Source organism: Cyprinodon tularosa, unplaced genomic scaffold (genome assembly GCF_016077235.1).
Source record: "Cyprinodon tularosa strain WSP-4 unplaced genomic scaffold, ASM1607723v1 ctg369, whole genome shotgun sequence".
In the NCBI taxonomy this organism is placed as follows: Eukaryota; Metazoa; Chordata; class Actinopteri; order Cyprinodontiformes; family Cyprinodontidae; genus Cyprinodon; species Cyprinodon tularosa.
In genome coordinates, this window is record NW_024039084.1 from 415,070 (window position 1) to 431,493 (window position 16,424).

The 16,424-nt window shown below is 42.3% G+C and overlaps 1 protein-coding gene across 11 annotated transcripts in view; it reads left to right on the forward strand.

Moving 5' to 3' along the window:
• Window positions 1–16,424, forward strand: part of eps8a (epidermal growth factor receptor pathway substrate 8a) — a 45,836-nt gene that overhangs the window by 205 nt on the left and 29,207 nt on the right. For 10 of the 11 annotated variants that reach the window (XM_038296175.1, XM_038296164.1, XM_038296167.1 and 7 more), the window contains exons 2-3: window positions 13,192–13,263; window positions 14,352–14,419. In XM_038296175.1, coding sequence (XP_038152103.1) covers window positions 13,214–13,263; window positions 14,352–14,419 — 118 coding nt within the window. In that variant the 5' untranslated portion in view covers window positions 13,192–13,213. Of the gene's footprint in view, window positions 1–2,534; window positions 2,610–13,191; window positions 13,264–14,351; window positions 14,420–16,424 lie in introns of those variants that run through there. The other variant, XM_038296165.1, reaches the window with a different exon arrangement.

Here is a 16,424-nt window from a genome sequence, read left to right on the forward strand (position 1 = left end):
GCGAAGCCAGACAGGTGGACCGGAAGGTTCTGGAGGGTGGGATAGGAATTAATGTCAGAACCTCATGCTGCCAAAAGCTGGTGCTGAAATAAACCAGATGACTCAAATGGTTTCCTGAAAACCAGCCCAGCAGAACCGCTGACATGTTTTGGTTTTGGTGACCTGAGGCGGTTCGAGGCCAGCTGGTCCAATCAGGAAGGTTCACCTGTGTGACAGGTGCTGGTTCCAGGCGCTGGTTCCTGTTGCTGGTTCCAGGTGCTGGTTCCAGGCGCTGGTTCCTGTTGCTGGTTCCAGGTGCTGGTTCCAGGTGCTGGTTCCAGGTGCTGTTCTAGGTGCTGGTTCCAGGTGCTGTTCTAGGTGCTGGTTCCTGGTGCTGTTCTAGGTGCTGGTTCCTGGTGCTGTTCTAGGTGCTGGTTCCAGGTGCTGTTCTAGGCGCTGGTTCCTGTTGCTGGTTCCAGGTGCTGGTTCCAGGTGCTGGTTCCAGGTGCTGTTCTAGGTGCTGGTTCCAGGTGCTGTTCTAGGTGCTGGTTCCTGGTGAGCAGCTCACTTTTGGCTCATCTGTGGCTCAACTGCAGCTTTGGGTTGATTGTTAGACTTTTCTTGTTCTGCTTAGAGTCTGAGTCCAGTTGATCAGACCTATGGGTTCTGATAGGATCCTGGTTCTAACACCTTGCAGAACCAGACCGGTTCTGATCCAAAGGCAAATTAGTCAGAGGGAGATTGCTGGTTGTTCTGGTTGTTCTGCTGCTTGGGATGTTCTGTCTCTCAGTATTGGGTTTCTCTGCTAGATCCGCTCATCGGTTCCTCTGGGTCAGAACCTCAGACCCGTTTCCTTGGATGGCCTGGTCCGGTTCTAGAGAATCCTAGCTGAGGTGTTTGGTTTGGGTTATGTTCTGGTTAGAATCAGGCTGACATTCTGTGACTTCTCAGCATCAGAACTTTTTCCTCTGGGTTCTTTTTGGGTTCTGTAGTTTTAACCCTAAGGCACCTTGATGTGGTTCTGTAGGTTCTGGCTCTTTGGGATCAGACATGGAGTTCTGCTTATCAGTGGTGTTTTCCTGGAGACCCGGTTGGGCCCTTTAGGGACCTTTGAGTCGGACTCATTGTGCAAACAGAGACGTCTTGTGTCCGGGTTCCAAAGTCCACAGCTGCTGCTGAACCTGATGAACCTAAAGAACATCTCAGAGTGTCTCTCTGTGTTCTGGAAGGTTCTGGATGTTCCACAGACTGAGATGGAGACTAATGAGTCACCAGATCAAACTGTTGATCAGCGGGCTCCTCTCTAAGCATTCAGTAAATAAATCCACCAGGGATGACGTCCTGCTCCTCTTACTGTAACCAGGTGTTTCCCAGGAGACGCCTTGTTTGTGTGGTTGCCGGGGCGACGGCGCGACATAACCGTACCTGCCAGGTGTGATGTCCTGGAGCAGCATTGAGGGATCAGGAGTCGAGTTGCAGGAGGAAGAAGACGACAGAGTTCACCTTTTGTTACCTGCTGCCGGCTCCAGGGCCGGATCAGGCACAGGGGGGGCCCCGATGCTGCGGTGGGGCCCCGTAGGACCACCACAGCATACATCAGAACCATCAGTTTGCTCTAATGTTTCAGTCAACGTCATCGATTATGAATCATTTATTGATAATTTGGCTGATCCTGGATCAGTGGGCAGGTTAACTCTAACAGGTCCGGTCCTGCTGATCGATGGTTCTGTTCAGTGTTTGGGTCCAAACCTGCAGGCAGACGGTAGCCGATAAGAGATCAGAGGCACGAACCGATGATGTTAGAGCAGCTAACAAACAAGCTGGGAGGAAAAAAGCTGCATTAATCAGAGCCGATAAAGTAGGCGGGGCCTAGGGCAGAAATCTGGATGATGTCACACAAAAACAGGAAGGAGATAAATTATCAGGATCAAACAGTGGAAATGGAAATGAAGAGATTTATCTCAGTGAATGGAAAATGGATTTAACAAACAAAATAAATAGTTTTCCCTTATTTTAATGATAAACACATAATTTAGAAAACATAACATTTATTTACAAAACTAATTCAATAGCTCCTTTTTAACTCCAGGGGGCTTTATGCCACTTTCAATCAGTCACACACATAATTATAATTAAAAGTACAAAAAAACACAAAAAAAAGCAGAATATTTGAAAAATTAACAAACTGATGAACAATTTAAAAATATCTGAAACAGAAATTAAATGAGAACAAAATAAATATGATAAAAGGCAAACAATCAGTTGATATGAGTGTTAGGAGGATATTTATTAAATGCTAAAATAAAAAATAAAAAAATTTTGGAAAATATTACATATTATTAGGAATAAGCTGTTGAGTAAAATTAGAAAATTTTGTTATTTAATCATTTAGCAGAAAGAGTTCATCATAATTATCAGTTTGTTCTGTTGGGTCGGTTCTGACCGGGTCAAAAGTTCCTCACCCATCTGCTCCCAGGTAGGCCCCGCCTCCCACCTGTCAGTCACCAATTAAAGGCTTAACGAGCTCAGAGCTTCAGAAGCTGATCCTCTCTAATCTGCTCCTTCTGCTGCTGACAACCAGATAGCAGCTTGGTTCTGTTTCTGACTCTCCTGTGGACCGGTTTGCTCAGGTAGGCTCAGCTTATTTATGGGTCTGGGCCAACCTAAAGTCCAAACCCAGCTTTATTCCTGTTTGTTAGGAAGCAGCCAATCGGGTCACAGTTTCAGGATCATGTGATCAGAGTGTGAGTAGGAAACAGTAGTGGTACGTCTGTTTGGAGCAGTTTCATTAGAACTGTTCTGGGACCAGTTAGAACTTTATGTCTACAGCAGAACCTGGCCAGGGATGTGATGTTTTAGAGGAGATGTCAAAATCTTAAAGTTCGCTTATTAAAAAATTTAAATAATTTAGATTGCAACTAAGAAATGGAGTAAAATTTATTAAAATTAAATTGATTTATTATTTAAAAAAATGTAAACGCAATTTAATAAAAGTAAAGAAAAAAAAATTAAAATATTGAAGTGAAATGACCTTAAATGGTATATAAACATAATTCTTTTTATTTACTATTTACAGACATGAAAGGATTCGCTACACTTTACATCGTACAAAAAAAAAAGTTGGCAGAACTTTCAATTTAAGGGGGGAAAATGTTCTGTAAACTTTTGAGTTTAGGACTCAACTTAATCATTTACCGTTATCGTTCTACTTTAAACCTCGCCAAACATAAAAAATCCCGTCTTACTGAACTTGTTTCCAGGTTATTGGAAGTAGTGACTTGAAAAATGAACAAACTACAAATGGTGAGCTAGAATTTATTCGTCTGAATTCTTTTACTCAGGCGAGTTTTAAAAAGGCAACCTTTGCCATTGAGCCAAGAAGCAAATGTTCTGCTCTCTAACCAGCAGGCCTTCCACTGGCAGTGAGGATCACTGACTGCTGGTAACTTTATACCTAAATAAGAAGCTTCATTATTATTGTACAAAACTAACTATAAAAGTTTTTTTTTTTTTTTTCCCCACATTTCACAACAAAAACCAAAAGGTAGCAGAAGTTTCCCATTTAAATATCTTACAAGGTTCTTACAACTGAAAATGTTTGTTAAAAGTTTTTTTTACAGAGTACAGTTAAAGCAAACCAAATTCAGGGATCGTGAAATTATCCAATCAGCTGTTTAGATTACTAAATTAATTTGGAGATTAAATCAGCAGCTGATTGATGATTCTCCAGATTTATCGGTAAAAACCTGTTGGTATGATCTCCTTCAGTCTGTAGTACTGTCTAGTACTCCTAGTACTGTGTGTTTCTTAGTAGTACAGCTAATGAGTCTGGGTATCCCTTTATTAGCCCCGCCCCCAGTGGGCAGGAATGACGACGTCTGCATTTTCAGGATTATTATGGACTATTTTTAGCCTCGTGCTGCATTCAGGTGCTGAGAGAACTGCTGCTGAAAGGAGGGAGGCATGTTGGGGTGGACCTTAAATCAGCCGCACATGATGGAGCTGTTATAATAATCTGGACCAATCAGACTGCAGCAAAGGTCAGAGGGTCAAAGGTGAACACAGAGCATCAGATCAAAAGGCTGAGGATGAGGGCAGAACCTCAGGAGAACAAGGTTCAAAAAGCTATTTCAAAATAAATGATATGGAAAAAAAAGAAATTCTAAAAATCTGATTCAAATACGGTCCAGAATTTAGGAGCATGTAGAACCAAGATGTCTAACGGAACCATTCAGGCCTTTCACTTGATTGGAAGAAAAGAAAAAAAAGAATAAAACCCTTTCTTATGTTTATTAAAGAGGTGCTTTAATGTGAAAGGACAGTATTTCCTGAACAAACCAGCCCTAATGGGTCCAGATTCAAACCGAACCATTCAGGTAAAATCAGCTCAGATTCTATGGAGGTAAAAATACAAAAAACAACAAAAATAACTCATTAGACCCACAATAAAGCAGGTTCTGATCCGGGAGGCTTAGTCCCTCGTCTGTGGAGGGCTGGCTCCGCTATAGAGGGTTCTGCTGCGTCCAAACATCCAGAACTGTCCCAGAATATTAACGAGTGATTCGGTCCAGGTGGAGGAAAGTTTAGAGATATCCAAAGGATCTGCTGGTTCTGGATCTGCTGGTTCTTGATCTGATGGTTCTGGATCTGCTGGTTCTGGATCTGCTGGTTCTTGATCTGATGGTTCTGGATCTGCTGGTTCTGGATCCAACACTTTGGATCTTTTCTGTTTCCTAGGAAAATAACCTGTAAAGAGTTTTACAAAGATCCAAACCTACAGAACCCGTCAAAGAGCTGATAGAACCTTATTGGGTTTCTATGCGGTACAACAGCTTCAGCTGGTTCTAAGCTCTGCAGGTTCTGGTCCCCGTGGACCAGTGGGTGGTTCTGCAGGTTGTGACCCGTGGGCCCAGGCGGTATGTAGGTTTCAGAGCTAAATGAGGAGCAGCTCCCTGCAGAGCAGCATGTCCTGGATGCTGCAGAGATCCAATCAATCCGCTTCACTCTGAGCCGCCGTCAATACAGCGATCGGTCCGACCCAGTAATCCCAAAGCTTCCAGCTTCCTGACTCTGAAATGGGACTGGGGTGCAAGGAGGACGGCTACGGCCCAAACCGGACGTCAGATGATTCTATGAAATAAATCTGAACCTGGGGAACTTGGACGCTCTGTGGTTCTTAAACAACAGAGTACAGGAAGAAAGATTGCAGCTAAGGGAATCTAATAAAGAACCCACCCAGAACCTGGAGGGCTGCTGCAGGGTAGTGTGTGGAATCAGAACCAGTCTCAGAAATGCAGAGTCACCAGTTGCTATGGTGATCCCCTCACTGCCTAGACAGCCCACAGCACCATTTATTTTATCTCCAGGCAGACAGAACCATGGGGAAGAACGCTGCTCTGAAATTTCTGATCTCAGCTCTACTCTGAGTCGATTCTGGTTCTGTTCCATTTGTTCTGCCGACAGCAGCATAAAAAGCCAGAGGACGATAAATGACCAGGTAATGATTACCTGGCGAGGAGAACCGGCTCACAGGTCGGTTAAACGCCTCGTACTCATCTGTTAATGAGTGACTAAAGAGAAAGTTCAGAGCCATGAATGGAGCTGAGCCTTCATCAGGCAGCAGCTTCTAGAGCCTGATTATTCTGGGATGTTTGGGTAGAAACTGTTTCTCCTCCATCAGCTGGGTCCATCTAAGACCCATCGGTGATTATCAGTAAATTCTAGTATCTAAAGCGGTTCCGAGGGAGGAACGTGGCCTATAACCTGAGCTTCAACCAATCAGGAAATGATAACAAAAGGATGATGCAACAACCATAAAATGGGAGCATTTCCTTTCTGAGCCTCCAGCAGCCTGTAGAGCCTCCCCATCATCCAGGAGAGGTTCTGGTCCATTCTTTTTTATTTATATATATTATTATTATTATTTTAGCTCAGCTCTTTGAACACAAAAATATGATTTTATCAAGCTGAGGAGTTTGACCATGACATTTTAACACCTTCATTCTTTCCTTATCATTCATTCTGTTGTGGATCTGCTGCTGTGTTTGGGTTGATTTGTTCTATTCAATTCTATTCAGTTTATTTCTATAGCGCCAATTCACAACACGTCAGATCAACTTTACAGTTTACCAGATCATACAGTCAAATTGATTCAAAGTTCAAAACAATCCACTGTTTCCAAGTTGGAAGACGTTTCACTTCCCATCTACGAGTCTTTTTCAATTTAAAATGTCAGAAATAGGGTTGAGTTCGAGGTTTTATACAGAAGCTCATTAAAACCTTGTTTTTGTTTTGAAAACATGCAAATTGAAACGGACGAAGGGGTCCACCCCTTTGGAATGGGGGTCGTTTGGCTTCTTTTGTTAGCCTGCAATGCCCCATAACTGTCTAAGTGTCTGTAAGGGGGTCGTTAAAAGGAATTGTTGGCCTAGCTGAATAGACGAGGTCCTCGACTCTCCTGTAGAGGGGCTGCGATGATAGCGGTAAGGGATTAACTCTATTGCTGCATTGTAGGTTTTTGAAAGCTGAAATCTGAGTCCACACCCTCTGTTTAAGGTTGTTTTTTTTTCTTACCATAGATGGCTTCCTTTAAGCCCCTCTCAAACCACCTTTTCTCTTTGTCCAAAATGTTAACATCCTGCTCTTTAAAAGAATGTCCTTTGTCCTGTAGGTGTAGATGTACCTTATAATCTTGTCCTGAGGAGGTCGGTCTTCTGTGTTGGGCCATGCGTCTGTGGAGAGGTTGTTTGGCTTCTCCAATATAAAGATCAGAGCATTTCTCTCTGCACTGAAGTGCTTACACCACATATTTGCTCTGGTGGTTTTCTCTTTAGAATGCACTGGTCTCTGTTTAAGGGTCTTGTTTGACTTGACATGTTCTGGGATTTTGTGTTTGGATAAAATCCTCTCGAGTTTTTCAGAGGCTCCTGCAACATATGGGATGTACAGTAGATGTTTTTGCGTTTTAATCTTTTCACCATTATGTTCTGCTGCGTGTCTTTTGGATTTCCTTGCTGATTTGACAAACGTCCAGTTTGGGTATCCACAGGTTTGATCTTTGATGTGTTTCTGTTCTTAGTGCTTCTCTTCTGTTTTTGTAGGGACAGGCTCGGCCCAGTTTTGTAAGGTTCTGATGACTGAAAGTTTGTGTTCCAGTGGGTGTTGTGAGTCAAAAAGAAGATATATGTCTGTGTGAGTGGATTTCCTATAGACTTCAATGTTGAGGTTTCCATCTCCTTCCACGCTCACCGAACAGTCCAGAAAAGGTAGCTTGTTGTCTGCTGGTGAAGGTTCTCAGTCACCCAGGTCATAATCATTAAAAAAATATATATAAAACAATCCACTGGACTTGGTTTCCAAGGTTTGAAGATGTTTCGCTTCCCATCCAGGAAGCTTTTTCAATTCAAAATGCCAGGAATAGCGTTGAGTTTGAGGTTTAATACGGTAGATGATGGGTATGGGGTATTGCAGTCTAACAAAAGAGGCCAAACAACCCCATTCCAAATGAGTGGACCCCTTTAGCTAATACAATTTGCATGTTTCCAACACAAAAACAAGACTTTGTTTGGCTACTGTATAAAACCTTGAACTCAACGCTATTCCTGACATTTTAAATTGGAAAAAGCTTCCTGGATGGGAAGCGAAACGTCTTCAAACCTTGGAAACCAAATGGATTGTTTTTATTTTTTATTTTTTGGAACGAGTAGCTTGTTGTCGTTGGCATCCTCTCTGGTGAATATGATCTTATGGTCAACAGAGTTAACGTGTCTTGTGTGATGTTTCCTGACTGTTTCCACTGCCTCTTATATACAAGGCATGCATGTGAAAAGAGAAGTAACATCAAAAGACACCAGGGTTTGTCCTGGTGCCATCTTTAAATGTTTGACTTTGTTTGCAAAGTCTTTGGAGTTTTCCATGTGGTGTGGTGTGTTTCCCACCAAGGGGGCTAAAGCCACCCTCGTGCTCATCAGTTGGTCTGGAGTGTTTGTGCTGGTTTGGCCTGATTGGGTTTTTCCTAAGATGGTTTTGTCAATGGATCATTGTTCTGCACAAACATCTCTAATTTGCTCTTATCTCTTCCAGAAGTCGCTGTACTTTACTCCTGCTGCCATTAATAACCTTTCACCTTAAGTTCTTGTTTGGTTATTTCTTGGAGCTTCTTTCCCTGACTTTGGGCTGAAGATGTTTTCCTCTTTGGAATAAACTTGATCTCTGCTTATCTAGACTGCAGGTAGTTCCGAAATGAACTGGGAGCCTTTTCCAGGGGGATTTGCAGCAATGGTTTCACCTTGAACCCCAATCGGCCTCGGCAGATGGCCGCTTACACCGAGTCTGGTTCTGCTGGAGCTGTCTTTCTGTTAAAAGGGAGTTTTTTCCTCTCCATTGTCACTACAAGCAAGAGTCAATGAGTCGATGCAATCAACTGGTTTTTCTTGGATAGAAAACTTTGAATCAATTTGACTGGATGATCTGATAAACTGTAAAGTGCCTTCAGATGACATGTGTTGTGAATTGGCGCTATATAAATAAACTGAATTTGTTTTAATTGAACAAGGCCTTTGCTGATGTCTTTCAACCCTCGCTCTTTGCAAACACAGACCAGTATGCTTGACGTTAATTCTTTTTATCTTTGCCTAAGAGGAAGTGTTTACTTGTACCGGCTGCACGCTTTTACTTTGAAATGCAGTCAGGGTTTGCGTGTACATGTGGGGATGAGGGGCCGGTTCCCCTGCACCTGCTCAGGTGGTTTTTCCCAAGCTGGAAGCCGCAGCAGAACAGATCGGCACACCAGAAACAAAGAGAACAAAGCAGCTGAGAGTTTCAGTCCTGTGGTAGAAAGTAAAGAGGATTGAAAAGAATTACATGCATGTGGACTCTGACCCCACACACACACCACCGCACACACACAGGCTTTGTAATCTCCTCGCCCTGCTGCTGAATGCAGCTAAAACGTGTAGACAGAAGAACATGGAGGAGAGCTGCAGCTGAGTGGTGGGGTGGGGGGGGGGGTCATGCTTAGCGTTTCCCTTCAGGTGAGGACACCGCCGGCTGCAGGAAACATTAGGAAGCGTCCAGCTGCTCCACCCAGAGCAAACACTGACCTCTGTTCTCCGTAAATATCAGGTTCAGTGAAAGGCTGTGACATCATCAGAAGGGTAGGGGCCTCCAGGTGTGGCAGAGCTTCAACATGTCTTCCCAGTTGACCTCAGATGTTCTACGTTTGGAGAATTTCATGTGATTGTTCCGCCTTCCCTGGATAGAGAATCGTTCTTTTTGTTCCTCTTGGGCAAAACTGCTCTTTGAACAGAAGACGCTGGAAACGCTTCGGTGTTCCTGTAAACAGAACAAAGTCGATTGTGTTGACGTCACTCTAACCGATCCCCAATGTGTTGCCTTTTTTTTTGTAAATGTTTTTTTTTTGGTCTGATTCTTTAGGCAGATATGTTTTTTTTCCTTGGGGAATTCTAGGAAAGGAGAATCTGAGATATTTAAAAGACTTTCAGTCCTCTGGAGGCTGATGGAACGACAAACAGGTCTTCAATCAACTCCAAACAATCAGAGAAACTTACTGACGTTCAATCCTCAGATTTTTAATCTAAATTTGCAGTAGCAGCCTTTGAAAATGGCCATTCCCAGTCAAAAGCCAGTCGAATGGCAGTCAACTTCCCTCCAACTTCCAGCCACTGCAGAGACCCCATATTGCATATATTTTACTCTGACTTCAACCTTTCACTGAATTAAAAGGCCTGACCAGGAGATAACGCTTCTCTTTAGATTTTAATGTCCACAAAGATTGATGTTTAAAAATGAATTGTAGTGGACCAGCCAAGGGCCCATCAAGGAAAGTAGTGAAACTTTGGATGGCTACTACTGTATGACACAAAAATGACCTTGTTTAATGACCACTATTTCATTCAGTCACACAATTTCCCTCTGATCTCATATGATGACATAGTTAATTATTTAGTGAACGCTCAGTGCAGACACAAAGGCCCTGAAATCCACAGACTCTTTCAGTCAATGTTTTACCGCCTAAATAAAAGACGGTCAAACCCTTTATGTGAATAACAGAGTTCTGTTTAGTAGAACAATAGAAAACCACGTATGTAGCCTTTATGGCTAGCAGACACAAGCTACGTTAGCTAAGCTAACCCTATATTAATTAAGCTAAGGTTTGTTGTGGTCAGTAAATATCAGATATTTATAACACTATCACTCCATTAATATCTACTTTCACCATGGGTGTCTTTAATACAAGATTAAGTGATTAAAAAAATTATTTGGAATTATTCCTCAATCATAATATTTCACCATTTAGGGACTGATTGACATTATTTTAGCTGAATTAGTCTGTAAATGTTCTAACTTTATTGAAGTCTATTCAGTTTATTTCTAAAGTGCCAATTCAACCAGATCATAGTCAGATCTGTTGATTGTATGGACTCATTGACTCAAAGGCAATCCCTCATGCATATAGCATGCATATAGCGACAGTGGAGAGGAAAAACCTCCAGCAGAACCAGGGTCAGTGTGAGCGGCCATCTGCAGAGGCCGACAGGGGTTCACGGAGACAGAAGCAGAGATAGAAAAAGAGCTGCCTTTCCACCTGTTTTCGACTTTCACAGTTTATTTAAAAAGTGCAATAAAGTATGTTTTTTACAAAAATTTATTTTTATTCGTAATGTTAATTCACTAACAGTGTCTCTTTTTAGAGTAATAGAAAAAATAATTGATTAATGAATCTATTACTAAAATAATTGAGTCTTCCTGATGGATCTGATCTGGAAGCTCTTGGTGTCTCAGCTGCAAGAAGGAAAAAGATGTGGAAATGAGAGGAAGAGGCTGAAGACTGTCCTCCTTATTGGATCCTCCATGGAGTCTGCTTGGGTTCAGATTCTGCTTGGTTCTGTTATTTCTGGGCCTTTGTGTGTTTTCTAACATTGGGCTTCTTTTCTCCCTAAGTGCTGCCTTGCAGGTTCCTGCTCCTCCTCTCACAGTAGATACAGTCAGGTTGCCATGGATACACACTGGGAATAAAACACAGAGTCCTGGGAAAAGTAATCACACGTGGCTGTATGGTACAAACTGGGTCATAAATCCGCTCTGGGAGGCTTTTGTGTGCAGAGTTTTAATTTCAGCCCGGGTGGAAGGTTTGCTTCTGTGCAGGAAAGTTTTAATGACACTCTGAGCCAGACCCGAAAGAGGTTCTGATGGTTTGGAACAGTCATATGGACAAGGTATGAGACGATATACAGGTGCTGGTCATAAAATTAGAATATCATGAAAAAGTAGATTGATTTCAGTAATTCCATTTAAAAAGTGAAACTTGTATATTATATTCATACATTACATACAAACTCATATATTTCAGATGTTTATTTTGTTTAATTTTGATGATTACAAATGACAACAAATGAAAATCTCAAATTCATCATATCAGAAAATTAGAATATTACTGAAGACCAATAAAAACAAAGGATTTATAGAAATGTTGGCCAACTGAAAAGTATGAACATGAAAAGTATGAGCATGTACAGCACTCAGTATTTAGTTGGGCCTCCTTTGGCCTGTATTACAGCAGCAATGCGGCGTGGCATGGAGTCGATCAGTCTGTGGCACTGCTCAGGTGTTATGATAGCCCAGGTTGCTCTAATAGTGGCTTTTAGCTCTTCTGAATTGTTGGGTCTGGTGTATTGCATCTTCTTCTTCACAATACCCCATAGATTTTCTATGGGGTTAAGGTCAGGAGAGTTTGCTGGCCAATTAAGAACAGGGATACCATGGTCCTTCAACCAGGTACTGGTAGCTTTGGCACTGTGTGCAGGTGCCAAGTCCTGTTGGAAAATGAAATCTGCATCTCCAAAAAGTTGGTCAGCTGCAGGAAGCATGAAGTGCTCTAAAACTTCCTGGTATGTGGCTGCGTTGACCCTGGACCTCAGAAAACACAATGGACCAACACCAGCAGATGACATGGCACCCCAAACCATCACTGACTGTGGAAACTTTACACTGGACTTCAAGCAACGTGGATGAAGTGCCTCTCTTCTTTTCCTCCAGACTCTGGGACCTTGATTTCCAAAGGAAATGCAAAATTTACTTTAATCAGAGAACATGACTTTGGACCACTCACCAGCAGTCCAGTCCTGTTTCTCTTTAGCCCAGGCAAGACGCTTCTGACGCTGTCTGTGGTTCAAGAGTGGCTTGACACAAGGAATGCGACAGCAGAAACCCATGTCTTTCATACGTCTGTGTGTGGTGGTTCTTGAAGCACTCACTCCAGCTGCAGTCCACTCTTTGTGAATCTCCCCCACATTTTTGAATGGGTTTTGTTTCACAATCCTCTCCAGGGTGCGGTTATCTCTCTTGCTTGTACACTTTTTTCGACCACATCTTTTCCTTCCCTTCGCCTCTCTATTAATGTGCTTGGACACTGAGCTCTGTGAACAGCCAGCCTCTTTAGCGATGACCTTTTGTGTCTTGCCCTCCTTGTGCAAGGTGTCGATGGTCGTCTTTTGGACAACTGTCAAGTCAGCAGTCTTCCCCATGATTGTGTAGCCTATAGAACTAGACTGAAAGACCATTTAAAGGCTTTTGCAGGTGGTTTGAGTTAATTAGCTGATTAGAGTGTGGCACCAGGGGCCATCAATTTTGAACCTTTTCACAATATTCTAATTTTCTGATATGATGAATTTGAGATTTTCATTTGTTGTCATTTGTAATCATCAAAATTAAACAAAATAAACATCTGAAATATATGAGTTTGTATGTAATGTATGAATATAATATACAAGTTTCACTTTTTAAATGGAATTACTGAAATCAATCTACTTTTTCATGATATTCTAATTTTATGACCAGCACCTGTACAGTAAACATTGAACGCAGCAGATGAGGTTTGAGGCCTGAAATGCAGCAGGAGCGAAACTGATCATTTGCAAATTCAGAGTTCATCCTAAATGTTTCTTAACGCTGCCATCTATGTTCTAGACCCCTTCTCAGTCCACACCATGACATCAGCTGTTTACATTTTATGGATCTAGGAAGGCACCAGCTTAGGAATAAAGGGTCCATCAGATATGTTTTTAAGAAACTTTGGAACAAAATGTAGATTAAAGGTGTAGGTTTTCGCTACAGAAGGAACAACACTGCTTCCTCTGGTTGTGGTGGCGTTTGTTTCTCTGATGACGATCTTTCCATTGATCTGTGTTGCAGCTGAGCGTCACCGGGCAGCAGCATGAACGGATACGATCCTCCAGCTCTGAACGTCTTCAGCTCCAACATCAAGTGAGTCACATGATGATGATGTCATTTCACCTGTGAAAGATGAATGAAAAATAGATTCCTGCTAAAAATTACCGTATATTCTCCTGGATTCAGAAAGAGATCCGTCTGTAAACTCCTTATTCTGTTCATGTGAGAATTTCGGACTCAGTCAGATCAAAAAAGTTTAAACCAGACGAGCATCTGAGAAATCTGACAGGACTGATTGTAAAAAAAAAAAAAAAAAAAAAAAAAAAAAAAAAAAAAGCTAAGTTCAGCCTGATTTTGTTAATTTTATCCCAGATTTATGAGGAAAATTTCTAAGGATACGTTTAATCTGAAATGTTGCATCAGTACTAATTTGTTGATTTTTTTTAAAGCCTCTGCAGCTAAGTTCAGACCGTGATACTGGTATTGTGGTTTAAAATGAGGTTAAAACGTGTTAGAGATTAGTACTGTAGGTTTGAACCTCCTGATGCTTAGATCCTCCTTTAGCAGGTTGGGAAACTAGAAAACTGTAGCAAATGTGTCACAAATAGAGAAATATATTTCAGCTTCTTTTATTGTGTATAAAGTTTTGTAATTTGCCGTATTCCAGTGATACTAGTGAATAAATGAATAACTGAGGTGTTTTAAATCATTCTGAAGCTGCTGTTAATTCAAATCTCTGGAAGAAAATATCCTATTTTTTCCAGGCTTCAGTCAGAGGCTTAAAGTGAGACTTTCCACACTGGGAGATTTACACGAGTAAATCTGCTGAAAGCTTCGTAATGATCCGTTGATCAGATGTTCAGGTCACATGACCAGTTTGTGTGTGTGCGTGGATGCCATCTGTCATCCCCGTCATTTATCTCATACGTGCTCAGAATAAAGTGTGAAAATCTGCATGTTCAGCATCGAGGGCTGCAGCTTCACTAACCAGGAAGTGATCAGAACATCAAGATCTGAGGCTCAATTTATCTGAGCTGATTGAAGGGCCCAGAATATGAGATGCTTCTTGTTAATATGGATGGATAAATGATGGATGGATGATGGATGTATGATGGATGGAAGGATGAATCCCTCCCTCCAGTTCAGTCTGTCCTCTCTCACTGTTCTTGTCTCTGTTGCAGTGGACACAAAGCTCCGTCTCCAGGTCCTTCCAGAAACAAAGCCAAGAGTGGTGCCAAAGCTCTGTATGGTGAGTCTATGTTCTGGTTCTGGTACCCCGGTTCTGTGAATCCTAATCCATGGTACCCGCTCTAATTTCTCCTCTCGAACAGGATCAGAAGAATCCTATTTTCTTCGCTCATCTTCCAAACAGAAAAAGAAAAGTCAGAGTGAGCCGTATGACTGACAGTTGTTTTGGTTCTGATTCTGTCTTTAAACATCTGTAGTGGAAAAACTGGAAAATATGTTTAAATGGATCAGAATACTCATGACATTTGCTCCTAGTGCTGCAGTGACGGTCTATCTGGTTCTTCATAGCCTTTGTATAGATCCAGAAATGGATTGATGGGCTCAGTATGATCCAAGAGCTTATAGAGGGCTGATCGGGTTGGTGCGTGCTCAGAACGGACAGGTACATGCGCCATGCTGTAGGGGAGTAGTTGAGTTCTGGAATCTGTTCCAGCCCATCCAGGACCAATGATCTGCATCTGAACTCTGCAAACATTCAGGAATACTAGCGGATCAAAGCAGCAGTGATCCTGTTTATGGGGTGGTGTTTATCGATACCAAATGGAGCACATATGATCTGTACTTTAGTTTAATACTGGGATTTATAATTGGGGTCATTCAATTATCCTTGAACTAAAATTTAGGCCTTTTATTGGTGAACTGGAGCATCCGCAGGTCTAATGTCCCAGCCATCTGGCTCAGGCTGCAGTGATGTAACAGCGCCCCCTTCAGTCAGTCAGGGTGTCTTCCTGGTTGATCAAAACCAAACAAATGATTAAGGCCCCGTCCACACGAAGCCGAACCCTGGCCTAAACGCACAAATTTTTCACCAAACCAGCCTCTCATCCATACGAAGCCGGCGTTTCGGGGTCTGTAAACGATCTTTTTTTTATTCAGCCTTCAGAGTGGGAAGATTTTGTTTTTGCGTTTCCATCTTTAAGCTCTAACCGCATTTTTTTTTTTACACACATGCGTCTTAGCGTCGCCTCTAAACACGCATGCGCGACACAGTATCACAACAACAATGGCGCCGTACTGTGTTGAATGGTTGCTGCTAATGCTACTCACCCTGCTGTCGGGCTTACAACAGAATCTTCTTCTTCTGGAATATCTCCAGGAAGAACAGAGCAATATTGACGACATAGTTCAGCACCTGAATTTGACTGAACCACGAAAATGGACCCGCAAGGGCAACCATGTATAAATATTAGTGCGCATGCCCAACATTTCGTCGCCTATTTTTGCTTTGGCACCACAGCGCCACTTACAGGCCTGGCATACATTTTGCAGCGTTTTCATGCATTCGTGTGGACGCTCACGTTTATTTTACGTATCCGTCTTTACGACAAACGTTCTGAAAAATATTAGCGTTTCGTGTTCGTTTTGACTTCGTGTGGACGGGGCCTTAAACTCTGAAGAGGAAATCTGTTAAAATTTTTTTTACTGCCTAGTCCCATGAGGTGGCAACAGGAAAGACCAGCCAGGTCACTGCAGCACACAAGGAAACAAGTGTTGAACATTTTTTATTCTGTATCTGCAGTTTTCTCTCCTAAAAAAAAAAAAAAAAATCTGTTTCTGTGTGTCTGCAGTGGTTTTTGTTCCATTTTTCATCTGGGAACTTGTAGACTTTAGTTTTCTAATCTGGTGTGAGTGGATTGCTGTGATTTGTTCCTGCAGCCTCAGCAGGAGCCGGTTCCTGTGATGCTTCTACCTGCAGTTGTTTGGAAAAGGTCTACAGAGGCTGCAGGTTCTGCATTGATTCTGAAATAAAATAGACAAAAACTGAGGCTTACAGAGTGTCCATGAACACATCTAACGAGCTGTGTGTGAATTGGTGTTTATCTGCAGCCTCTGCAGCTGTAAGCAGCCTGATAAACTCTCAGCTGGACCTGATAACCCGAACAGAGCAGATTGAGCAGCTGCTGACATCAGTCTGTTCACCCATCTCTGATTTATAGATCAATACTGAATGATCTGTGGTTCAGGACACGAGTCGGGGCGCGTGGTGTCTTATCTTCACCTGGCAG